At 39.1% G+C, this 26456-nt stretch overlaps 1 protein-coding gene across 1 annotated transcript; it reads left to right on the forward strand.

The window, feature by feature from the left end:
* The first annotated feature begins 14861 nt into the window (after positions 1–14861).
* On the forward strand, positions 14862–16323 carry LOC122120829 (dnaJ homolog subfamily B member 4-like). Its single transcript, XM_042695049.1, is given in 3 exon segments — positions 14862–14918; positions 15026–15356; positions 15358–16323. Coding segments are annotated over 2 exon segments (1014 nt in total). The 5' UTR covers positions 14862–14918; positions 15026–15056; the 3' UTR covers positions 16072–16323.
* Positions 16324–26456: the final 10133 nt, after the last annotated feature.

Genomic DNA, 26456 nt, shown 5'->3' on the forward strand with positions numbered 1-26456 from the left:
AAGCTCATCCCACATGCAAAGGACTGAGAGCTTCCTATGGTCAGCCTGCACTGACTTTAACAGTGAGGTCCTTTGCATTCTCGCAGCAGAGGGGAGCCAGGGTCTCTCATGACGGTGTGTTTTTTCTTTCCTCCTATTTTTCACTTTTGTGAAACATTTGCTTAACTAAGTTTCCCCCTGTAGATTCACAGAGCCTCAAACAGAAGGTCAATTTCAATTATAGATAATTTCATATCATTGTGTAAATATTAATTTTCTTGAATGCCCATTTACTCCATCTGTTTGGCATGCAGTTGAATTGCTTCTTTTTCTTTTTGAAAGGACGATCCTTTTTCTATGGGGGTCACATCTGCACCTATGTAAAAATCCATCTGATTATGTTCTTGTGACACTAAGTATCTAGTACTCAAGTAGCACTGTTTGGTACTTGGGCTGTGTACAATCTCTGCGTTCAGATAGATGGACTTATAGCATAGCCTTCTGCTTTTCAAATTATTTACACTCATTTGCCTGTCTGTTGAATATTTTGGCATCTGTATTTATGGGTATTATGTTGTAGTTTTCAATTTTTGAACTGTCTGCTTTCATTATCCAGGGGAATATTTGTTCATAAAATGAGATAGACAAGATTCCTTCTAATTATCAAGAAGGCATTGTGTATAACCAATAATATTGTTTGATCTTTTGTAAGTTCCCCAGTGAAAGTTTTGGGCTAATTCTCCTCCTGAGAATTTTTTAAAATTATAATTTTATTGCCTTTAGGTAGTTCTACAAAGACATTGCCATTCAACATGTCAGTTTAGAAGTAGAAAGACATCTTGATAGATAGGACCTCTTCAGAACTTTTTAAAATTATAAATTTAATGTTCTTAACTTTACAAATGATCCAGCTCACTTCCAAAGAAAAATGGTACCATGTTCTCATTGAGAGGAGTCTAGGGAACTTTTCTGCCAGGCTGAATTCAAACTGTGATCTTCTAGATCACAATCTCCTGAGTAGCTAGGATTATAGCCAAGATTACTGGTACAGTCAAAGGAATGATTTTCTACTCTGCATCTTTACTTTGTGAGTGTGTGATTTTATTGGACTCTGCCCACTTTAGTAGCTTTCCCTGTGAGGATGGTGGGCAGCTGTCTCCCATTGGTCAGATGGGGGAAGAGTCTTCCAGGTGAAATTGTGTGTCCCAGATCCCAAGACCTGTCACCTGTGAGGTTAGGGCTGAAGCACTTCCTAAGTTCCTGAAATATTATTTATAGAATTGTCTTTGTTGTTGTTGTTTGGTATTAAGCACTTGAATTTAGGGCCTTGTCTTGTTAAACAGGCACTTTACCACTTAAGCCTTTTTTCCCATCATTTTTATTTGCATCAATTAGTTGTACAAATAGATTTCATTTTGACATGTCCATAGATGCACATAGTGCACCTAGAGCAGACCCAAGCTCAAGGCGAGCACTCTACCACTTGAGCCACAGCCCCACTTCTGGTTTTTTTTCATGGTTAATAGGAGATAAGAGTCTCATGGACTTTCCTGCCCAGGCTGGCTTTGAACTTTGATCCTCAGATCTCAGCCTCCTGAGTAGCTAGGATTACAAACATGAGCCACCAATGCCAGCATCAAACATTGTTCTTCTATTTTCACACGTATACATGATGTGTTTCGACCATATTCTGCCTCTCTCACACTTTTCGTACCCACTCTTTGAACATTTTACATTCCCACCACTCACTTTTTCCTATTGGATCCGAATTGTGCAAAGGGATTTTATCTTTGTGTGTCCCACATGCACCATTCATTGTTATTCAAATGAGGCCTTACGTTTCCCCTTGGGCTGACCAGTCTTCTTCTTTCTGCTTCCATGCTTCTGGGATGAAAGGCATGCCCAACTTTCTATTGGCTGAAATGAGAGTCTTACAAACATTTTTCCCTAGTTGGCCTCAACTACAATCCTCTCCATCACTGCCTCTGAGTAGCTTGATTCATGGACATGTGCTACAGTGCCTGCCCTTTATTACTCTTTTGATGTCTGTAGGGTCAGCAATGATGTCCTCATTTAATACCTAATATTAGTAATATATTTCCTTTCCTTCTTTGGCAGTGTTTCTATAAGTGTGTCGAAATTTTGCTCTCGCTCTTTTTTTATTTTTTTTTTATTGTAAAGATACTATACAGAGGGTTACAGTTACATGAGTGAGGTAATGAGTACACTTCCTCTTGAACATTGTTACCCCCTCCATTGTTTTCCCCCTACCATCCCCTCCCTCCCTCCCTTCCCCGAGGTTCTTTTTTTTTTTTATTGTGATTAAGTGATTACATAATTTCCGGAAATTCACAGTATTGTGGAATAATGATGCTCATTTAAAGTCACAAGTTCATTCTAACTTCCCTGGAGCAAATTGTCTACCACAGTCTGTAATATATAATGGTGTTCACATGTTATATACCATACATGTGATCAGCAGCATGGGGATATTTAGTAGTGGTTCAACCAGATGAGTGGGAGTTCTTTGTTTCTTAAGTCCTGTTAGTTTTGTCATATCACCTAACATTTTGGATTTAGCATCCACTTATCAGGGAGACCATGTACCGTTTGTCTCTTCGTTCTTGGCTAACCTTGCTCAACATGATTCCTTCTAGCTCCATCCATTTCCCTGCAAATGCCATTATTTTGTCATTTCTAATGGCTGCATAATATTCCATTGTGTATAGATACCACAATTTTTGGATCCATTCATCTGTGATGGGGCACCTAGGTTGTTTCCATATCCTAGCTATTGTGAACAGTGCTGCAATAAACATGGAGGTGCACGTGTCCTTGTATATTGGTTCCTGTTGTTCAGGGTAGATGCCTAGAAGTGGTATGACTGGGTCGTAAGGGAGGTCAATCTTTAGCTTTCTAAGGACCCTCCAGACTGCTTTCCAAAGTGGTTGTATAAGTGTACATTCCCACCAGCAGTGTAATAGGGTTCCTCTTTCTCCACATCCCCTCCAGCATCTCACTCTTTTTCTGATATTTCTCTTTTTAACTTCATTGACTTTTGTTTTTTGTCTTTATTTTTTCATGTTTGCTTTGGGGTTGTGTATTTTTTATCTGGAGGTAGGTGATTAGACTAGTAATAAGAGAGTTTCCTATTTGGTAATGTCTACCTTCAGTGCCATAAATGTTTCTTTCTTATTGAGACTTTCTGATTTTTCATTTGTGTATGATCATACTTGCCTACACAATATTTTATAATAGCTCATTTACAATATTTTTAGATATTTCACACATCTCTATCATCATGGTATTGGCATGTATTGGTTTTTCTTTCCCATTCCAGTTCAGTTGTTCTGATTTTTTAAAAAAAATGTCAGCCATGGAGCTTGAACTCAGGGGCCTAGGAACTTTTATGCTCAAGACTAGTGCTCTACCACTTTGAGCCAGAGCTCTATGTCCAGTGTTCTAGTGATTAATTGGAGGTAACAGTCTCACATTTCCTGCCCAGGCTGGCTTTGAACTATGATCCTTAGATCTCAGACTCCTGAGTAGCTAGGATTAGAGGGGTGAGCCACCAGTGCCTGGCTGTTTGTGGGTTTTGATATGAAGAGTCAATTTCTTTCTCTTTTCTTTTTTCTTTGTTGGTGATATTGGGGTTTGAAGACGGGGTCTTGGGCTTCTTTGGCTTTCTTGCTCATGGCTTTCCCTCTACCATGTGATCCATGCTTTCAGCCTTGCTTTTTCCTCCTTATTTTGGAGATGGAGTCTAGTGAACTCCTCTGCACTGGCTGGCTACACACTGTGATCCTCCATATCTCAATCTCCTGAGTTGCTAGGACATGAGCTATTGATGCCATAGCTTGGGAGTGATCTTCTACTCTGTTTCGTTGGAATATTATTTTATGAGAGTCTGGATTTTATTTAACTCTGTCTGCTTTGGTGGCTTTCCCTGAGAGGATGGGTGGGTTGCTGTCTCCTATTATTTAAATGGGATACAAATTTACCAGGTGAAATTGTGAGCCATGGTTCCCTAAGGGCTGTCACCCATGAAGTTGGGGCTAGAAGACTTCCTAAGAGTCTTCCTGCTCTAGCAAATGAGCACGGGAGTCCAGGCTCCTGTCATTTGCTGGCCTGGACACATAGGGGTAGGGCTGCAATTTTCCTATAGAATTTAGCCAAGTTGGAATTATTATTTAGAGCTTTTCAGTTTTAGCAGGCTACTGCTTTCTTGGTCTTTTGCCAAAAAGGATGAGCTTTGTCTTGGGCTTTTCTTGTTGACTTCACCCACCACAAGAATAGAGTACAGGAATATGGGAGGACTAAAGGAATCCAATAGAAAACAGAAGGAGCTGATCTCTTGTTATTCTTCCCAGCTAGTCTACCTTCCTCCCTGCCTGCCAGGGTTCTCCTGTGTCAGTTCATGGATGATGTCAGGAGTTCACACAGGATAAAGGATGGGTGTGCAATCCTTCCTCTCAGAAATGAGAGCTTCTGTCCACCACCTTTGTGCAATTCACCTCTGTGTCATTCAGGACCCCACAGGATGAGGGAAACGTTAAGTCACTGCTCTCCCACATAAAGAAGTCTAGGACACGTGTGAACTGCCAGATTCCCTCTGTGACTCATCTTCTGGGATACTGCCCCACATCCTCTTGTACTGTAGCCTTTCAAACCAAGCACCAAACCCCATCTGGTCTAATCAATCAAAGTCTTCCACAGGCACCCGGTGCCTCCAGTGCCAACCGCCACAGGTGAGGTCTGCAGTAATTGCCCCTTGATCCACACAGTGCTTATAATCAACCAGCCGCCAGTGGTCTTTTTCCTATGAATGTCTGCATCTTTGCCCTTGTAGCTTTTTGGGACAGAACTTTCTGTCTCAATTTCTTCTTGCTTCATTTGGTTCATTGTATCCTCTAGGGGGGGCATATTACCTCCTGGGAGGTTTCCATCTTTATACTTGCAACCCACTATTCCCACTCATCAAGGGACAGAAATTCCTAGAGGAAAGGCTATACTAACCAGATCTTAAGTGCAGAGTCTATGGGAAATTATACCTGATTTCTTACTAGCAATAAGTATTCCAGTGAAGATGGGAGAATTGTGCTTTAATTTTTATGAATAGAAAGAAAGTAATTTATTTTGAAGCTCAAAATTCTCTGAGAATTGGCTTTTTTTGTTGTTCAAAAAACTTATTGGTGTGTGGGTGGGAGGGTGGGAGGTGGGAAGGATGGGAAGGGAAACAAAGGAGGAGACAACAATGCTTGATAAGAAATGTACTCAATACCTTGCTCATGTAATTGTAACCCCTCTGTATGGTATTTTCACAATAAAAAAGATATTGATTAAAAATAAATAAATATAAAAAACTGTATCATCGAATTCCTATACAAGTTAGTAACTTACATCGTATAGAGTTTTTATGTGTGCAAAGTAATTTGCATATCTATTCTCTGGAGCCTTTCTCTTCATTTTTGAGACCTGTCATTCACATACATGTGTTTAGGGTTTCTTCCTCTCCTCCTCCTCCTCGTCCTCCTCCTCCTCCTCCTTCTCCTTCTTCGTCTTCTCCTTCCTCCACCTCTCCTCCTCCTTCCTCTTCCACTTCTTCTCCCCCTGCTTCTCCTCTTCTTTTCCCTTCCCCCCTCCTCCTCCCCCTCTTCTTCCTCCTCCTCCTACTCTCCTCCTCCTCCTCCTCCACCACCTCCTCCTCCTCCTCCTCCTCCTCCTCCTCCTCCTCCTCCTCCTCCTCCTCCTCCTCTTCTTCTTCTTCTTCTTCTTCTTCTTCTTCTTCTTCTTCTTCTTCTTCTTCTTCTTCTTCTTCTTCTTCTTCTTCTTCTTCTTCTTCTCCTTCTCCTTCTCCTTCTCCTTCTTCTCTTTCTCCTCCTCCTCCTCCTCCTCCTCCTCCTCCTCCTCCTCCTCCTCCTCCTCCTCCTGTAAGTTACAGAACTACTATAAATGAAAGTGAAGAAAGTAAAATGTTCCCTAAATACATTTGCTTACAAGCCCTGCTACTAATAATGGTACTTGTGAAATTTGCAAGACAAATATAGGCTGGATTTATGCTTCCAGAAATTGTCCAAAGTTAGCACCCAGTTGCCTTCTGAGATGCCTTAGCAGATGGTAATTCTTAGGTCAGATTATCCCAGACCGTACTCTGCTCCTGGACTTTCATTTTCTCTGAGTACATGAACAGATCTCCTTAGGGGATACTTACTTTAACAACTTTACTAACTTTAACTTAACTAACTTAACTAACTTTAACCTCCTAGAGGCTGGATGCTGGTTGAGGTGGGTACCACATGCTGTTGAGGCATATCTCCTCCCATTCCACTTCCAAGAAACAGCCTTGCAGGGTTCACTGGTGTATCTACAATACACTGCAGAGCTTCTATCAGATGTCTCTCAAATAGTGCTTGCTGACAGTCTTGCAGTCATTCATCAGCTTGCTCTAACTCATCTAATGTCATCAGAATTTGTTGGTCTATATGGGTTTGTGTCAAAACTCCTGCAGAGATGAGCAGAAAAGCTCAAAAGCGATGCACATATGGCTCTAAGATGATGCTAAGTGAAATGAACCCCAAGATATGGACACAAGAGATTTTTCTTTGTTGTTGTTGTTTTTAATGTACTATGCGATTTCTTTTGTTTCTTTTGTATGTTCTCCCCCCTATGGTATATCCCCTGTTATCACTGCATTTGATTTAGCTAACCTGCATCTTGTACATACGTTTATCTAATTTGGGGAGAGGAAGGGGAATAACAAAATGCTGAAACAAGGACACGGGATGACCCATTGTAATAATGACATTCACAAGACACTATGTTGGAAATGAATGTTACAACTTCAGCCGGAGAGTGGGGGAGATGGGGGAGGGAAAGGATAGTAGGAGAAAAACAAAGGAAGGGGTAACAATGCTCAACAAGAAATGTACTCATTACCTTACTCATGTAACTGTAACCCCTCTGTATAGCATCTTTACAATACAATAAAATTTGAAAAATAAAATAAAAATTTAAACCAAAGTCATTATCTTCCTATCTTCCAATTTCCAATTTCTCCTAGATTTATCATCCTGCTCAGAAATGTCATCTGCTTACCTCCTTATGGATACTCTGCGCTTTCTTTGACCTCATTCTGAACATGTTGCCTGATGGTAGTTCTTAGGTATTCCCTCTCAGGCTGTTCCTTCTACAGTGTACTTGGCACAAACCCTGGTTATGATGTTCATGATTGCAGCATATGACTCCTAAATGAGCTTTTCCTCTTGGTTTTCCTCTCTTTAACTTGTGCTTCCCAATCCACTAACTACAGGCCACAGGTGGGTACTGAGCTCCAGGAATGTGACAAATATAGTGGATGAGCTATGTTTCCATGACATTTAACTTAAATTTCTTCAAATTAAAAAAATAGAATGTAGGGGCTGGGAAGGTGGCTCAGTGGTAGAGCGCTTGCCTTGCATGCCTGAGGCCCTGGGTTCGATTCCTCAGCACCACATAAGCAAAAAGAAAAAAGCCGGAAGTGGTGCTGTGGCTCAAGTGGTAGAGCACTAGCCTTGAGCTGAAGAACTGAAGCGCCCAGGCCCAGAGTACAGGCCCTACGACCGGACCCCCCCCCCAAAAAAAAAATAGGATGTTCAATTCCTTTACTAGATAGAAGAATTTATAAATCATTGAATGTTTGGGCATGCAAATCTATTTCCAGCTCTTTTATAAGAGCTAAAATATAACTCACATATACTTTCAATAAGTTTTTTGCATCTAAATTCAAAGATGCTGTTTGTATCCAATACTACTTGGGCTGTAATTCATTTGAACAAAGAAGCAATTATAATATGTCATCTGCAACTTCTATGTTATTTCCATATTAAATGGCAGTAGTTTGGATGCATTGTGTAAAATAAGATAAATAATTCATTATTTCTTCTGTTTGTGGTTGGAAAATTTTAAGGGATATATGTGGCTCACATGCTCTACCTATAGTTTGGCTTTATTCCACCAATGTGTGAAATGTTCTGTAAATTCTGGACTACTTTCTTGCTCATCCTCTGCCAATGGAAAAGACCCAGCCAGGGCCTTCATGCCGCAATCTTCCCCAGCCTTCCGTCAGCAATGCAGACAACGTTTTGAACTTTTAAGGCTTCTAGTCCAAGCATTCTTTCCCCACCCACATACTATGGAGACTGCCTTGAAAGGTGATTCTTCTGCCAACTTTTTAGCTTCCAAAACTTTTCTTCTTTGCTCCTAAAAAACAAAAACAAAAAAACAAAAACAAAAAAACCAATGAGGCTGGGTGCTGCTGGTTCAAACCTGTAATCCTAGCTACTCAGGAGGCTGAGATCTGAGGATCACCATTTGAAGCCAGCCTAGGCAGAAGAGTATGTGAGACTTGTATCTCCAATAAACTAGTCAGAGCCAGAAGTGGCACTGTGGCTCAGGTGGTAGAGCGCTAGCTTTAAGCACAGATAGTCTCAGGGACAGTACCCAGGCCCTGAGTTCAAGCCCCTGGACTGGCAAAACAAAACAAAACAAAACAACACCAAGAATAAACCTAAGTGAACTGTACTTGTGATGTAAGAATAAGTTCAAGGCAGGGACAGATGTGGCTTTAACTGGTTTTATTATTTAGGTTCTGAATTCCCAGAGTGCCTGAGCTACCTTCCATTAATAAAAGAATTATTATTTTAATACCTAAAAAAAGGATAAGTTCAAGAATTGGATCTCCAAAAATATGTAGCTGGTGCTGCTACCTCCTTTCTGCCAAGGCATGTCATCGGCTCAGGGCCCGGTTGTTAGCAGGATACCACTCCCAACAAAGCAGCATGAAGAATCAATGAAAGGAACAGTGAAATCGGGGCTACTAACTCACAGTAGGGAGCAACATCTCTGCTGCAGACTGGAATGCCCTGGTTCCACAGGCATGTCTTCCCATGCTTGGAAACCAACAAAGGAAACACAATAAAATGCAGAATCTGAAAACAACAGAAGCAGATAGCCAAGAGGTACCACCTAGACACTCTCTCCCTGTGGCTCTGGTAGGGGAGCAGCCACAACCCATGACCTCATCACTGTCATGGCCATCTCTGATGACCCCTTTCCTCTACCAACACCTTTTCTCTGCCCTCATGGCTACTTCCTGACCAGCCAACACATTCTGAGAATTTGTATGCATTTTTAAACAAGTCTAACACAGTCCTGTTAGACAGAGGTCCATTTTGTATTGTGCAGAAAGGTGGTAAACTGCATCTGAGTCCTTCCCTGGTAAATGAAAATCAAAACAATATTGAGATTCCATCTCTGTCCAATGAGAATGGCTGCCATCAAGAATACAAACAGAAGGAAATACTGGTGAAGATGCATTAACTCAGGGCACCCTAACACATTGTTGGTGGGAATGTAAACTAATGCAACTACTGTGGAGATCAGTATAGAGACTCCTTAACAACTAAGTAGTGTTACCCTGTGACCCAACCATATCATTCTTGGGAATTTATCTGAAAGATTGTGAATCACCTTTGCACCTTTGCATCCAGGGCCAGTGCAGCACAGTTCACAATGGCCAAGTTATGGAAACAGCCAAGATGACCCACAATGGATATTATTTTTCCTGAAAAATAAAATTTTGCCGTTTGCAGGGTAAGAGATAGATAAATGAGCTAGGTAAACCAGGTCCAGGAAGACATAGGGCACATGTATTCTCTCATTGGTGGATCTCAGATCCAAAGTGCACACACACAGGGGCAGATGCTTGGATACATAGTATACTTGACTAAAGTATGGTATTGAACACAGAGGAGAGAAACTTCATAGAGTTAGCCTTTCAAATAATTAATAGTTTAACAAAATGAGCAGCAGGAAGTGGAAATGAGATTCTAAATGGGAGGGAGATGGATGAATGAAAAAAGGAACAAAGGACAAATCTAGCCCGAATACATATGTGATAGAGGAAGTGGACTCTGTGAAATGAGCCTGGGGGAGGGAAGAGATGGAATGTGGGAGATGATGGAAACAGTGTCTCTGAGCAAGGAGCACTGGACACTCAGATGTACAGCCTTTTGAAAAAGAATATTTTAGTTTTTTATTTTTATTTTTTTTTTCGGTCATAGGTCTTGAACTCTGGGCCTGTGCGCTGTCCCTGAGCTCTTCAGCTCAAGGTGAGTGCTCACCACTTGAGCCACAGCACCACTTCCGGTTTTCTGGTGGCTTATTAGAGATAAGGGTCTCACGACCTTTCCTGCCCTGGCTGGCTTTGAACCTCGATCCTCAGATCTCAGCCTCCTGAGTAGCTAGGATTACAGGTGTGAGCCCCTGGCACCTGACAAGAACCTTTTTTAAAAGGACAGAAAATGAGTCCTTCCTTGTTGATGGTAAATTGGCCTCATTGTCACTTCTGTTTCTGGAGTTTGTATATCCATATGGTTGAGGAACTTACCACTCATTCATGAGACTCACTATAATGCTGAATGTTCAAGAAAGACATTTCAGCACTTAAAGTAATGTTTTGAACACTGAAACAAATGTTAGGTTTTAAATAAAGCCCCAATTTCTTACAAAGTTTATTTTGTACTGACTTTATTGCTGAAGCTCAAAATCAGTGCCAGAGAGTACCCAAAAACTTTCATCCACATGGGATTAATATCCTCACACAAAACAGCAAAACATTTGTCAGGGTGAGCAAGGCCCAAGGCCACTCTTCTCAGCGTGAAGGCTATTTGCACCCTGTGTGGATAGTGTCCACTGTGATACAATAAATCTTAACTTGTTTTTGTTTTCTCTTCTCTAATTACCAGAGTAACCTCTTGCCTGATAAAAACATCAACAGAGATGAAGGAAGATGGATCTCAGCTGTCCTCACCACAATCAACACAGAAAAACTGGTTTTCAGGGTCACTAAAGTTTAGCCTATTTATATAAACTTATTATGTGGCATTAACCCATAATTTATCAGTGCAAGATGAACAGTAAGCTGCATGACAGAGAAATGCCTATCCAGATCATTAATAATTCAATATATTGAAGAGTTTATTTTTGTTGCTGAAGTTAGATGGTACAGTATCTCAATATATGCAAAGACAAATACTTGGACTAGCATCATGCTCATTTTACCTCCAAGATGTTCTAAAATGTCTGTTTTGTGAATGTTCTAAAGCCTTCACAATGAATGATTCCATATTTCCTCAATCTGCCATTTTGAGAAAGCACAGTTAATGTCTTCCTGTCTCATTTAAGCTGATTTCCTCACATTGCTGGATATGTATATATATTGTATGTATATATATCATATATCATATGTATTTATGTATATATATATATATATATATATATATATATATATATAATATCTGTTTTAGGTCAAGGGACCCATTCAGACTTTGGAAAGGTCCAATGCAGAGCTTCCCAGATTAGGATCCAACATTCCCTTTTGGAAAACCACATGTGATTGGGCAGAGGTGCATAGTGTTGTTTTTGCGGTATAATGCTAGCCAATGTGGAAAGAGTAACCACACTAACTTCCATCAGTGAATGTTTTCAAATTTCCAAAACACTACAGACATTTTGATAGCCATCCTGCTCTAAATAACAGTGAGTTGTGCATCTTGTCTGTTTTCTCCCTCAGTGAGGGAGCTTAATCCAAACACTAAGACATGATCTGGGTCTTTCATTCCAGATCCCTTATTAAATGAAGAAATTAGACTGGGGTCTAATTCACTTCTTCATATTAGCTCTGAGAAAAAGTAAGCAAAATAAACTTAAGCTTTAGGCACTTGGACAATAGTCAACTTGATTTTTGTTTTGTTTTGTTTTTAACTCGCAGATGTTTATTATTTATTTTATCATTTTGCCAAACCAAAGTTTCCTTAAACCAAGATCTATTTCCTTCATCTAAAATAAAAATAAAACAAATAGCATCATTTGATATAAATAATGGATCTGGAAGGCTCAAGGTTAGAATACTTGCCAGAATCACAAATCACTGATAGAAAATAATGGTCTTTTTATTACTGAAAAAAATTAAACTAGCATCTAGGCTGTTTAAATGTTAATAAAAGTTAAGTTTGGAAGGATTGGAGTTTGTTTCAGATAAACATCTATTTTTACAAAAAAAAAAAAAATGATCCAAAACTGTTCTCTCTCCAGAATGAGGCTCCAATCTGATCAGCCCTGGATTTCCTACAAAGCTGGTCTCTTCCTGTTTATACTCAGCTTGCACTCTGCAAGGAAATGGTGTCTTGTAACTGAGCAATACCAAATCCTTCCTTCCCTTGCTCTCAAATTACTCACGAGTAGTAGAAAAATGAAATGACTTAAATATGTTTCCATCTTGAATTATCCAAATCCAAGATGTGTTTTCCATATGTATAAACAGATGGTCCCTATAGCTCAAAAATACATGCACATATATAGCATAAGTGCATTATTTACTTGTGATTGATATATAGTTATATGTGCATTTATACAAAGTCAATTACTAGAATTGTTTTCTATAAAACATGTTTATCATTTCTTTAATTTTATAGGTTTCTGAGGATAGAACAAGTTTTGTATGCAATCCCTATGCTTTAACATAAATAACTTTCACAGGCTTTTTCAATTCTTGGGCAGGGTTGGAGCCCATCAGTTATATTAAGGCAAGCTTTCCAATTTTTTAACTTAGGAAAAATTTTAAATGTTTCCATCCCCTTTATGGGTCATAGTTCTTAGCTGTGGAAGTCCTCTGATGAATTTGTAGGCCCTTTTCAATGTAAAGAGAGGGAGAAGATGTCTGAATTTCTGAAGAAAGTTGACAATCCAACTATGGATCTCATTTGTTTAAACACTTGGCTCTCTTCCTTTACTATGTATATAATTGCTGAAATAAATTTATATAATTGCTGAAATAATAAATTTATTTATAATTTTATATAATTTCTGAAATAATTTTGCTATCTTTTTCCTTTTTAAAAAAATACTTTTTATTGTAAAAATACTGTACAGAGTGGCTATAGTACACGACCAAGGTAATGAGTACATTCCCTAATAAGCATTGTTACCTCCTCCTTTGTTTTTCCCCTACTGTCCCTTTCCTCCCACCTCCACAAACTATACTTCCTCCCTCCTCCCCCCCCCCCCCGCATCTGCCTGAATTTCATTTTTTTAACATAGTGTCTTATACATCTCATTGTTAAAATGGGTCAACCTGTATCCCTATTTTGTTTTTTCCCTTCCCCTCCCCAAGCTAGAGAAGTGTATATACAAGAGGCAGGGCACTAACATCAAATACAGTGAAGACAGGGGTTTTACTGTGGGGGAGGAACATACAAAGAAACAAAAAATCACATGTTACATTATAAATACATTAGGAACAATGTCAAGAAAGAAAAAAACTGCTTGTGTCCCTTTCTTGGAGTTCATTTCACTTCACATCATCTTATATGATCATATGTACATAGCTTTTTGACCTTTTCTGCTTGTCCCAGACATATACTAGTTATTGCAAATAAGGGAAACCATAGGACCTATGTTTCTTTGGGTCGGGCTTACTTCACTTAATATATTTTTTTCCAAGTCTTTCCATTTCCTAACAAATGGGGCAATATCATTCTTTCTGATGGAGGCATAGAATTCCATTGTGTGTGTGTGTGTGTGTGTGTGTGTGTGTGTGTGTGTGTGTGTGTGTGTGTATGTATACCACATTTTCTTGATTCATTCATTTACTGAGGGGCATCTGGGTTGGTTCCAATCTTAGCTATGGTAAATAATGCTGCAATAAAGATAGCTGTGCTCGTAGCTTTAGTATAGTCTTGTTTGTGATCATTTGGGTAAATGCCCAAAAGTGGGATTGCTGGGTCATAGGGGAGCCCTATGTGGAGTCTTTGGAGGAACCTCCATACTGCTTTCCAAAGTGGTTGAACAAGTTTACACTCCTACCAACAATGTAGTAAGGTCCCCTTCTGTCCACATCCCCTCCAGCATCTGTTGTTATTAGAGTTCTGATTATAGCCATCTAACTGGGGTGAGGTGGTATCTCCAGTGTTGTTCTGATTTGCGTTTCTTTTATGGCTAGAAAGGTTGAGCATTTCTTCATATGTCTATTGGCCATTCTTATTTCTCTTCAGAGAAGTTTCTCTAAGTCTTTAGCCCACTTGTTTATCTGGAAGTTATTTCTTTGAAGATTTGTTGTTGGGGATTTAATTTTTTGAGTTCCAAGCATATTTTAGATATGAGACCTTTATCAGTTGTATGGCTAGTGAAGATCTTCTCCCAATCCATGGGCTTTCTATTGATCTTGCTACCACAGTTATGGAATAATAGTCCAGCAATCAATTTAGAAGAAGCAATTAAAAAAGTGTAAAAATAGAGTAGTGAGTGACACATCTGATATTCTGAAAAATTCTTTTTATTAACATTTTATTATTATCATTATTATCTTTAAGTAGTTGTACAAAGAAATTATGAATACAAGGTGTTTGACAACATTGTCACCCATCGCTCCTAACCCATCCCTTCTCTCACTTTTTAAAAAAATTAAGATTAGATGATTTCACATAAATTTCACATATTTCACAGTATTGTGGGATAGTAATACTTAAGGTCACAAACACATTTTAATCTTCACAAGGCAAATTGTTATTATCATGGTCTATAACATTTGTGAATTCTATACACATTGACACTACAAATTATTTCTTCCACATTAGGTGATGTTTACATTTCTCTACTTTTGCTTAGTGTAGGCTATTCCCTCTTTCCTTCTCATTTAAAAATGTCAGTTATGAACTGTTAAAAAGAAAGCAGTGAGATTTCAATGGGCTGGCAAAATATTTGTGAATAGTTTATGCTATTAAAAATACATATAGGCCGGCGGGCGTGAGTCTCGAGGGCGCCGCGGGAAGCGCGCCTGGGCGCCGCGTGATGCTCCGGGAAACGTCTGCCTGGCCTAGTGGGAGCCCAGCATGATTTCCAGGGAACAAGAGTATGTTGTAATTTAGTGCTTTTCCCCTTGTTGTCCTGCGTACAAAAATTCTGTAAATAGTAACCAGAGGAGTGCTGGTCTCATTCTGTTGGAGTGGAGGGAAATCTAAGTTTACTTCAAGGCGTTCGAAATGGGGAAAGACTATTATGGCATTTTGGGAATTGAAAAAGGAGCTTCAGATGAAGATATTAAAAAGGCTTACCGAAAACAAGCCCTCAGATTTCATCCCGACAAGAACAAATCTCCTCAGGCAGAGGAAAAATTTAAAGAGGTCGCTGAAGCTTATGAAGTATTGAGAGATCCTAAAAAGAGAGAAATATATGATCAGTTTGGGGAGGAAGGGTTAAAAGGCGGAGCAGGAGGTGCTGATGGACAAGGAGGTACCTTTCGGTATACCTTCCATGGAGATCCTCATGCCACCTTTGCAGCATTTTTTTGGAGGTTCCAACCCATTTGAAATTTTCTTTGGAAGACGAATGGCTGGTGGTGGTAGAGATAATGAAGAGATGGAAATAGATGGAGACCCTTTTGGTGCCTTTGGATTCAGCATGAATGGATATCCAAGAGACAGGAATTCTGTGGGGCCATCCCGTATCAAACAAGATCCTCCAGTTATTCATGAACTTAGAGTGTCACTTGAAGAAATATACAGTGGTTGTACCAAACGGATGAAGATTTCTCGAAAAAGATTAAATCCTGATGGGAGGAGTTACAGATCTGAGGACAGAATTCTCACCATTGAGATTAAAAAAGGGTGGAAAGAAGGCACCAAAATTACTTTTCCTAGGGAAGGAGATGAAACACCAAATAATATTCCAGCAGACATTGTTTTTGTTATCAAAGACAAAGATCACCCCAAATTTGAAAGAGATGGATCAAATATAATTTATACTGCCAAAATTAGTTTACGGGAGGCATTGTGTGGTTGCTCAATTAATGTGCCAACAATGGATGGAAGAAACATACCTATGTCAATAAGTGATATTGTGAAACCTGGAATGAGGAGAACTATTGGATATGGGCTGCCATTTCCAAAAAATCCTGACCAACGTGGTGATCTTTTAATAGACTTTGATGTGTCCTTCCCAGATACTATATCTTCTTCATCCAAAGAAATTCTTAGGAAACATCTTCCTGCCTCATAGAGTGAAGAACTTTGTTATCCATATTTTGATAAGACACTGAAAATATAAAAAGACTGGCAGTTTACTGATACAGATGTGAATTCTGTATAAAGATGTGTAAATTCTTTTGAGAGCTGATAAATTGCATGAATAAAGACGGGTCAAATATATAGGCAAAAGGGATTTTTACAGTTAAAGTGAAAACAATTCACTATATTTTCTTTTTCCCTAAATCAGAAATTTTTAGTATTTTAGTTATATGTAAAAGTTGGTTTTGTGAGTTGGTAGATATATTTCTAGTAAAGTACTATTTTACCCAAATACTTTATTTCTTATTTCATTAGATGTTCATAATCATAGGTTCCTATAATGGATATTAAAATTCTTCACTAAAGTATACATGTATAAATAATAAAGGCCCAAGTAAATTTGGAAATGTCGTTATTAGACTGAAATCATCTTGTGAAATGCTGTTATCTGGCTGGTACTGATAAAAGAATATACTGATACATATGTTTCACCATTTTGATTTTTAAAGTATGCTGTAGCATTTCTTAATAACATAGCTGTAATTTTCTTAAAGGTAGACCTTTTCTTCATAAAAATAAATATGGCAAATTATCTCCTGTGGAAATCCCAATAGCCTGAATTACTGATATTTTAGAAATAGACTTTTTAATCTATGCCAACAATGAGAAAAGTGTGGCTGAAATTAAGAAAGCAACTCCATTTGTAATAGCCCCACAAAAAATAAAATACCTAGGAATTAACTTAACTAAAGAAGTGAAGGACCTCTATGATGAAAACTTTAAAATCTTGAAAAAGGAAATCAACACAGAACTTAAAAAATGGCAAAACCTCCCATGCTCCTGGATTGGAAAGATTAACATCGTGAAAATGGCAATACTTCCCAAGGCTATCTACAAATTCAACGCGATACCTATCCAAATTCCAACCTCATTCTTCAAGGAAATAGAAGAGGCAATCCAAAAATTCATATGGAACAATAAAAGACCCCGAATAGCAAAAACGCTCCTGAATGGAAAGAACACTGCTGGAGGAATATCAATACCAAACTTCAAACTCTACTATAAAGCCATAGTAATCAAAACAGCTTGGTATTGGCATAAGAACAGACCTCAGGACCAATGGAATAGAATTGAAAACCCAGAAATGAACCTACAGACCTATAGCCATCTAATCTTCGATAAGGGAGCTGAAACAATAGAATGGAAGAAAGACAACCTCTTCAGTAAATGGTGCTGGCAAAATTGGTTAACTACATGTAGAAAACTAAAGCTAGATCCTTATATATCAACCTGCACCAGAATCAACTCCAAATGGATCAAAGACCTTGAACTCAAAGCAGACACTCTGAAAACATTACAGGATGGAATAGGAGAAACCCTAGGTCTCCTTGGCTCAGGCCGAAATTTTCTGAATAGAGACCTGGAAACACAACAAATCAAAGAAAGGTTGGACAAATGGGATTGCATAAAGTTGCAGAGCTTCTGCAGGGCAAATGACATAGCTAGCAAGATCAATAGAAAGCCCACGGATTGGGAGAAGATCTTTACTAGCCATACAACGGACAAGGGTCTCATATCTAAAATATACTTGGAACTCAAAAAATTAAACCCCCCAACAACAAATCCTCAAAGAAACAACTGCCCAATAAATAAGTGGGCGAAAGACTTAAAGAGAAACTTCTCTGAAGAAGAAAGAAGGATGGCCAATAGACACATGAAGAAATGTTCAACATCCCTAGCCATAAAAGAAATGCAAATCAAAACAACATTGAGATATCACCTCACTCCAGTTAGAACAGCAAAAATCAAGAACTCTAACAACAACAGATGCTGGAGGGGATGTGGACAGAAAGGAACCTTACTTCATTGTTGGTGGGAATGTAAACTTGTTCAACCACTTTGGAAAGCAGTATGGAGGTTCCTCAAAAGACTTCACATAGAACTCCCCTATGACCCAGCAATCCCACTTTTGGGCATTTACCCTTATTTTTACAAACAAGACCACATTAAAGCTACCAGCACAACTATGTTTATTGCAGCATTATTTACCATAGCTAAGATATGGAACCAACCCAGATGCCCCTCAGTAGATGAATGGATCAAGAGAATGTGGTATATATACACAATGGAATTCTATGCCTCCATCAGAAAGAATGACATTGCCCCATTTGTTAGGAAATGGAAAAACTTGGAAAAAATTATATTAAGTGAAGTAAGCCAGGCCCAAAGAAACGTAGGTCCCATGGTTTCCCTTATTTGTAATATCTAGTATATGTATGAGTCAAGCGGAAAAGGTCAGATAATGTGATGTCAGGAAAATGAACCCTTAGATGTGTATTTTAATGTTTTTTTTCTTTCATGCATGTGTTTCTAACACATTTATAAGATTATCTCTTTGTTGCTTTGTATGTCCCTCCCCCACAGTATAACCCCTCCTTTCACTATATTTGATGTCAGTATAACTTGTGGAGGAGATGGGGAAAAACCAGTTGTTTAAGGATACAGGTGGACCTGTTGCAACAATAAGAAGTACAAGTTGTCATGTCCAAAACGAGCTTTACAACGTTGGTGCGGGGGGGGGGGGGGGAAGGGGGGGAAGGGGGGGAAGGAGAAGGATTGGGATTAGGGGGGGAGGGGGGAGGCTGGGAAGGGATGTGAAGGGTAAACAAAGGAGGAGGCTGCAATGCTTGGTAAGAAATGTACGCATTATCCTGCCCATGTAACTGTAACTCCTCTGTACAGTATGTTCACAAATAAAATTAAATTAAATTTAAAAAAAAAAGAAATAGACTTTTTAAAATGCCATATGTAATTTTATGCAAGTTGATTATATATATCTTGGACTTAATGTATTATAGGCTCATTTTATTGTCCACTAGTTTAAAGTAAATTGTTTAATAATAAATGTGGTTTTAGAAAAGTACTATTATTTGGAATTAATTTCCAATTACACATTCTTCTGTAAGTTACTCATAGTATGCATATGTATCTTATAGAATTTCCCTAAAATGAATGAACCACCACTATGGTGTTAAATCAAAATATAGGGGAAAACACTAACTGCTGCTTATGGATAATATTGCTACTACTTGTTGTGCATATAAATACTTTACTTTTTCATATGTATAGATCACACTTCTTAGGTGTTTTAATTTTTTAAATATATTTACACTTAAAAAATACATATAATATTTCTCCCTGCTTTTTCCCTCTCAAACCCCCTACCCCAGAAGTTGGGGAATTCATTTTCAATGTAGTGTCAAGTGAGTATCACTGCTGAATTAGTTCACCATTTATCCCTCCATTTCTGTGCTTCCCTTTCTCCTTCCTCAAGCAGATAAACATATTCAGGACAAAAAGTACAGAATTCAAAAACAGTGACAAAAGGGGAAAAATGAAAAACAAATAAAACAAAACAGTAAAATAAAAAACTTCTTGTTTCCATTTCTTGGAGTTTATTTTGATAAACATCATTTTATGTGATCATATGTACCTATTGAGCCTTTGTGATCCTCTCTTAAGAATATCCTCCTTTGAGGAGGCTACAATGCTTGATAAGAAATGTACTCACTATCTTGCCCATGTAATTGTAACCCCTCTGTACAGTATTTTCACAATAAAAAAAAAAGAAAAAGAAAAGAAGGAGTGAGTCGGAAAAAAAAAAGAATATCCTCCTTTGGTCTCACTGAATGCTTAGAGTCCTGTTTAATTTATCATGTCCAAGTGTAATTTTTTTTCTTTTACCATTCATTGTGTTGGTTTCAGTGTTCAAAAATGAATGTACTAATTGCCTGACCTATGTAACTGTAATGCTGCTGTACATCATCTTTACAATAAAAATTAAAAATGAAATGAAATGTGTACAATTCTATTTTCAAGTTGCAAAGTGACAAAACCAAAGAAAAGGTTTTGCCTGTTGTTTTTTGTTTTGCTTTGTTTCATTTTGCAACATTATTATTTATTTGGATTTTCCTCCCCGTAAGCAAGTATGCCCACAAGGTCAAGGTAGCAAAGGAATCATTCAAAGATTAGCCCACACTTACTTGACTCTTAGTCTAACTGAATTATTCAGAGTCACTACTATCATAACAGGCATTTAGAAACTGCTTTTTCTATAAAGCACAGAGTCTTACTTGGGCCTATGAGTTAATCGAAAGCAGGAGAAAAGCTTGGTACATTCTAGACTTCATTTCCCATCCATCTCCTTGACTTTGAATCTCTGTTCTGCAATCACTTGGGACTTCAGGAAGGACAGGACTCATCAACAGCGTCTTTATGATGAGAGATGAAAACACCTCCCATGCAAAGCAGAGGCCCCTGGCCTAACGGCAGTGCACTTCCAGCCAACATGGACTGCTTTGTTGTGATGAGGTGCTGCCTGGCCATCTTGAGATACTGATCAACACATCACACCTTTGCACAGGCCTATTAAATAATTATACATACTTCTGGCTCCCTGCCCTGGCTCTTTCTCTATTTACATCCAAAGTTCCTGTGATGTACCCTGGATGGCAGGCTGCAGTACTCACTTTGTCTCTTTCAGTGGCATATCCCTGACATGTAACAAATCTCCTTTCTCTGCCTTTAATCACTACTGGTCTGCATATCTGGCAAAGTGGGACAAACGGCGGTACCACTGGAGTAAGCCCTGTAGCCTAGATTTCTCCAACACAACAATAGCATGGAAAATCTCTTTATTTGAAAACTCTGAGAAGTGAGAGGAGGACACTGGTCTCCAAGAAATCTCTTTGACAGCTCTGTCAGGCTCAGGGTTAGAGCATCAGCAGCTGGACTGTCTGTGGACTGTCTGTGCAGGTAATAACTCACTCCTAGGGAAATGCTCTATTTAACATGAACATTTCAATACATCACCCAGGAAATTGTTCCCATTTACAACTCAAACTGCAGAGATTTTAGCATTGCAGAGGTCAAATATGCACACTGAAATAGCATGACATATGCACTAGTCAGCCAGATCTGAGAATTAATTTGGAAGAGCAATACCACAACTGACTGTTTCTTCTCTGAAGTGAGTTTGAGAAACAGCTTCTCAGCAGTGGAAATTCAGCAGTGATTCATAAAGATGGGCTGAGATTGTCATCTGTGTTTGGAAAGACACCTCTGAAGCTGCTGGCCATTGAACTAGAGAGAGGTGCAGGTCAGAGGTAGAGCTTTAGAGATAGATGCCCAAGGCCACCTGGGAGTTGTGAGGTAATAGAGCTAGGAACACTGCAGAGGAGATGGGGTAAAACAGATAGATTACAAAAAATGAGAAAAAGCTATAAAAAAGCACCAATGCTTCTTTGATTAATTGCAGAGACTGGGTAAGAGAGAAATGAGCTTTCTGGGGTGGGGAACCTTTTATTTCTGCCAAAGACCATTTGGATATTTATCACCTCATTTGTGAGGCTGTATTTATTGCATTTTGCTTTGTACAAAGCTCCTAGATGTATTGGATTTTGAATCCTGCCTGTGGTTGCCTTGGCAGGGCTAGACCAAAGGGTTTTGCAGGCATGGTAAACCCAAAGGTCGCATGCTTCTCACCCAGTGATGATGACACTGCAGATTTGGGAGGGTGAATGGAGAGCAACACCTGGAAATGGGAAGAAGGGAAGAAGGAAAGAAGGGATGTGGAGTGAGAATGAGCACCTTAGAAGAGAAGATGAAGAGAAAAGCTTTGGGGATGGTGGTTTATTTTGCTTATATTATTTGTTTTTCTTTCTGTCAGTCATAGGGCTTGAACTCAGGTGCTGACCCTGAGCTTTTTTACTCAGGGCTAGTGCTCTACCACTTTGAGGCACAGCACCACTTCTGGCTTTCTGGTAGTTAATTGGAGATAAGTATCCCATAGACTTCCTGCCTAGGTTGGCAACAAACCACAATCCTCATATCTCAGCCTTCTGAGTAGCTAGGATTATAGATGGGAGCCACCAACACCGGGCTATTTTGCTCATATTCCAGTAGGGGCTAGACACCTTATGATCTTTAGCTGTGAAATCAGCTGGACAAGTTAAAACCTTATTTCTGCCATTCAATCTCTAGATAGCTATGTCATTTGGTCATTTGGTCTCAATGTGTAGAGAGAGTGCTCATTTTTATACAGCTTTGATCATTAGATTACATTATGTATACAAATGTCCCCAGTGCCTGACTGTGTTATAGTCAGACATTTGCAATGAAGGCAGGGCTGCAGTGTGAATTTTAGAGGGATCAGTTCATGATTCAAGTGAAACAGTGAATGGGATTGAAACTTTCCAGGGAAATTCCATAATGAAAAGGAAAGGATGATGGAGACTGTGTGAGAATTCTGCCGAAGTAAGTGATGTAAGAGAAAATACGAAGATGAACAGGATGAAGTGCAGTGAAGAAGGAAGGAAGGAAGAGCATTCAACCTGCTGCAGCAGCTCACAGAGCTCGCTCCTGGCCTTGCTCTGTGTGCTGGTAGAATCTGCAACATCATGAACATTGCTGAGCAGCATGCAGTCAACATACATAGAATTAGATAATATAGCATCATCACGACCAGCATCTATGCTCACAAGCATTATTTTAATATTTCCTTGATGAAACAAAGACAAAACAAAATCACTTAAATTGCATCAAGTATAAATCAATTCACTCATAGGAATGTTTCAGAATAGAGGCAAATTTATCGTGGGCTCACCTTGTAAAATAAGAAGAGATAGAATAGTCCCTAATTTCAAGACAAATAAGGGCACAGCTCCAGTAGCAGAGCACTTGCCTAGAAAGCTTAAAGCACTGAATTCAAACCACTGTCATGGAAGCAGCAGCAAAGAAGAGGAAGAAGGAGGAGGAGGAGGTGCAATTCTGGTGCCAGGCAAAGTGGCTCACAATTTTTTTAATTCAGCAACATGAGAGGTAGAGATTGGAAGGATTTGTGGTTTGAGGCCAGCAGCCTGGCAAAAAGTTAGCAAAACCCCATCTCAATCAAAAAGCTAGATGCTGAGGTATCAATGGGTAATCCCAGTTAAGTGGGAGGCTTAGGTAGGAGGATTGCTCTTTGTAGTGGATCCAGGTAAAAACAGAAGATCCAATTAAATAATAGAAAAGGACATAGCTAGCAAGGTCAATAGAAAGCCCACGGATTAGGAGAAGATCTTCACTAGCCATACAATGGACAAGGGTCTCATATCTAAAATATACCTGGAACTCAAAAAATTAAATCCCCCAACAACAAATCTTCAAAGAAACAACTGCCCAATAAAAAGTGGGCTAAAGACTTAAAGAGAAACTTCTCTGAAGAGGAAAGAAGGATGGCTAATAGACACATGAAGAAATGTTCAACCTCCCTAGCCATAAAAGAAATGTAAATCAAAACAACATTGAGATACCACCTCACCCCAGTTAGAATGGCTATAATCAAGAACTCTAATAACAACAGATGCTGGAGGGGATGTGGACAGAAGGGAACCTTACTGCATTGTTGGTGGGAGTGTAAACTTGTTCAACCACTTTGAAAAGCAGTATGGAGGTTCCTCAAAAGATTCCACATAGAGCTCCCCTATGACCCAGCAATCCCACTTTTGGGCATTTACCCAAATGATCACAAACAAGACCATACTAAAGCTATCAGCACAACTGTATTTATTGCAGCATTATTTACCATAGCTAAGATATGGAACCAACCCAGATGCCCCTCAGTAGATGAATGGATCAAGAAAATGTGGTATATGTACACAATGGAATTCTATGCCTCCATCAGAAAAAATGGCATTGCCCCATTTGTTAGGAAATGGAAATACTTGGAAAAAATTATATTAAGTGAAATAAGCCAGGCCCAAAGAAACATAGGTCCCATGGTTTCCCTTATTTGTAATAACCAGTCTATGTCTGAGTCAAGTAGAAAAGGGTAGATAAGTTGATGTTAGGGAAATGAACCCCAAGATAAGTATTCAAATTTTTTCTTTCATGCAATTGTTTCTAACATATTTATAAGATTATTTCTTTGTTACTTTGTATGTACCTTCCCCAGAGTATAACCCCTGCTTTCACTGTATTTGATGTTGGTATAATTTTTGGAGGGGAAGGGAAAAAACAAATCGTTTAAATAGGGATACAGGTGGACCCATTGCAACAATGAGATGTACAAGACGTTATGTCAAAAAACAAACTTTACAACTTTGGTGGGGGGGAGGATCGGGTAGAGGGGATGTGGGGGAGTAATGGGAAGGGATGGGAAGAGGAAATAAAGGAGGAGGCAACAATGCTTGATAAGAAATGTACTCATTATCTTGCCCATGTAATTGTTACCCCTCTGTACGGTATTTTCACAATTAAAAAAAAGAAAATAAATAATAGAAGCAAAAATGGTCTGCAGGCATCATTTATGTGCTAGATGGTCTGCAGGCATCATTTATGTGCTAGATGGTCTGCAGGCATCAGTTATGTGCTAGATAGATACTCCAGCAATTGCAGGGGTTTGAGTTCAAACTGCAGTACAACTTCCCTGCTGAAAGTCACTTCAGTCATCTCATTGTGTCTCAAGCTGAAGGTCCAGCATCCTCTTTAGTTTACTGCCCATTTGAGATGCTTTATTCCTCTTAATAGAAAGAACATCAGTTACTTGTTCAAATTTCCACGTTAAATTCATTCACGCAATGGCTTTGATTGAGGGTTATTTATTATTTAAGATTTCCAATTATCTTGCCCGTGTAATTGTAACCCCTCTGTACAGTATTTTCACAATAAAAAAAATTAGATTTAATTTTTAAAAAAAAGACTTCCAAGCCCCAGTTACGTGTCTCAAAGGGAAACAGTTGTATCTACCTGAATGTGCTGTTGTGAGGAATGGGACCAGCACTTGCTGAAGTGTCTGTATTTGAAAAGGTGGAGATTAAAGCACTTCCCTTCCCCAAAGTCCCAGCTTTACAGGCAGGGGAGAATGAAGACTTGGAGCCTGTCTGTAATGCATGCACTCCAGAGCACCTCCTTTCACGGGCCCTGGACAAACATGGTGGCCAGATCCCTCCTTTTGGCTTAACAGCTTGTCTTACACCAAAAGGTTTTTTGTTGTTGTTGTTTCAATCTGGAACTTTTTTAAATGTATGGAATGGGGGGAAATATTGACATGACTTTTCTTAGCTTACTAAGAAGAATAATCTCTGAGTTTCTATTACTGCTAGAGTATGTTCTGGCTTATTGTATTTCCAGATATTATTCCCCACCTTTTCCTCCTCCACAGAATCCTCTCTAAATTCTTAACGATCACCTCAGATCTCCACATTTCTGGGTAATCAAATGAGATGACACAAAATGCAACTCGATTCTTACATACCAGACACATGTTAGAAAAAGACCACAAGGGCAGTTGGAGGGGCTGACATCCACTGAGAGCCCTTAAGCAGGCCAGGCAGAGACAATGCCAAAGCTGTATTTCTTTAAATGTTCATTGGAGGGTATTTAAGTAAACATCCCGCAGTAACTGAATATGAAGAAGTGTGTCCACAAACACCTAGGGCTCAGGAATGACAGACTCCAGTCATCTTCTCTTGTCTATGGAATTTTTGTCTATGGCCAACTGTAATTCGCAAACATTCCAGAAATCATCCACTGGTGTGAAACTAAGTCCTCTGCATGGCACAAGGAAGTCTCAGGAGTAGGCTGTCCTGCCTGTGCCTCTCCCGGCATCCACCGCTGCACAGCTCCCGTCCAGTGCTCAGTGGTAGCCATGTGTTATCAGATTTCCCCAAGTAGCATCGCAGTTCTTGGGTTCAGATAACCCTCATTTCACTTCAGAATGGTCCCAAAGCATAAGAGGCTGGCACAACAACAAGGCTTGCAGTTTGGATATTTCCAAGAGAAGTGACAAAGTCCTTTTTTTAACAATTTTTTTTATTGTCAAGGTGATGTACAGAGGGGATACAGTTACCTAAACAAGGTAATAAGTGCATTTCTTGTCAAATTTGTTACTCCTTCCCTCATTTTCTCCCACTTTCCCTCCTCCCGCCCCCCAAGTTGTACAGATCATTTCCAACATATTGACTTGTGAATATCGCTGTTGCTTTGGTCCCCCTCTTGTCCTTTGTCTCAACAGTTTGCTCTTCCTCTTCCCTTCCCTAATTCAAATAGACATATATACAATACCAGGGTACCAACATCAAACGTGAAAACAGTGGATGTAACAGAGGGAGAAGAACATAGAAAAGAAACAAGAAATCACGTAGTACATTAAAAAAACAACACCAACAAAGACGAACATATGGCCATGTAAGATGATGCTAAGCGAAATGAACTCTGAGACATGGACACAAAGTACTTCTTATAAGTGAAAAGTAAAACTTCTCAACACAAGAAAAGTAGCTACTGTGGTTGATGAAGCCTGCAGTAAGGATTGATTTTTCTGTGAAGTTTATTTCT

Source organism: Dipodomys spectabilis, unplaced genomic scaffold (assembly GCF_019054845.1).
Source record: "Dipodomys spectabilis isolate Male_0828 unplaced genomic scaffold, ASM1905484v1 ptg000178l, whole genome shotgun sequence".
In the NCBI taxonomy this organism is placed as follows: domain Eukaryota; kingdom Metazoa; phylum Chordata; class Mammalia; order Rodentia; family Heteromyidae; genus Dipodomys; species Dipodomys spectabilis.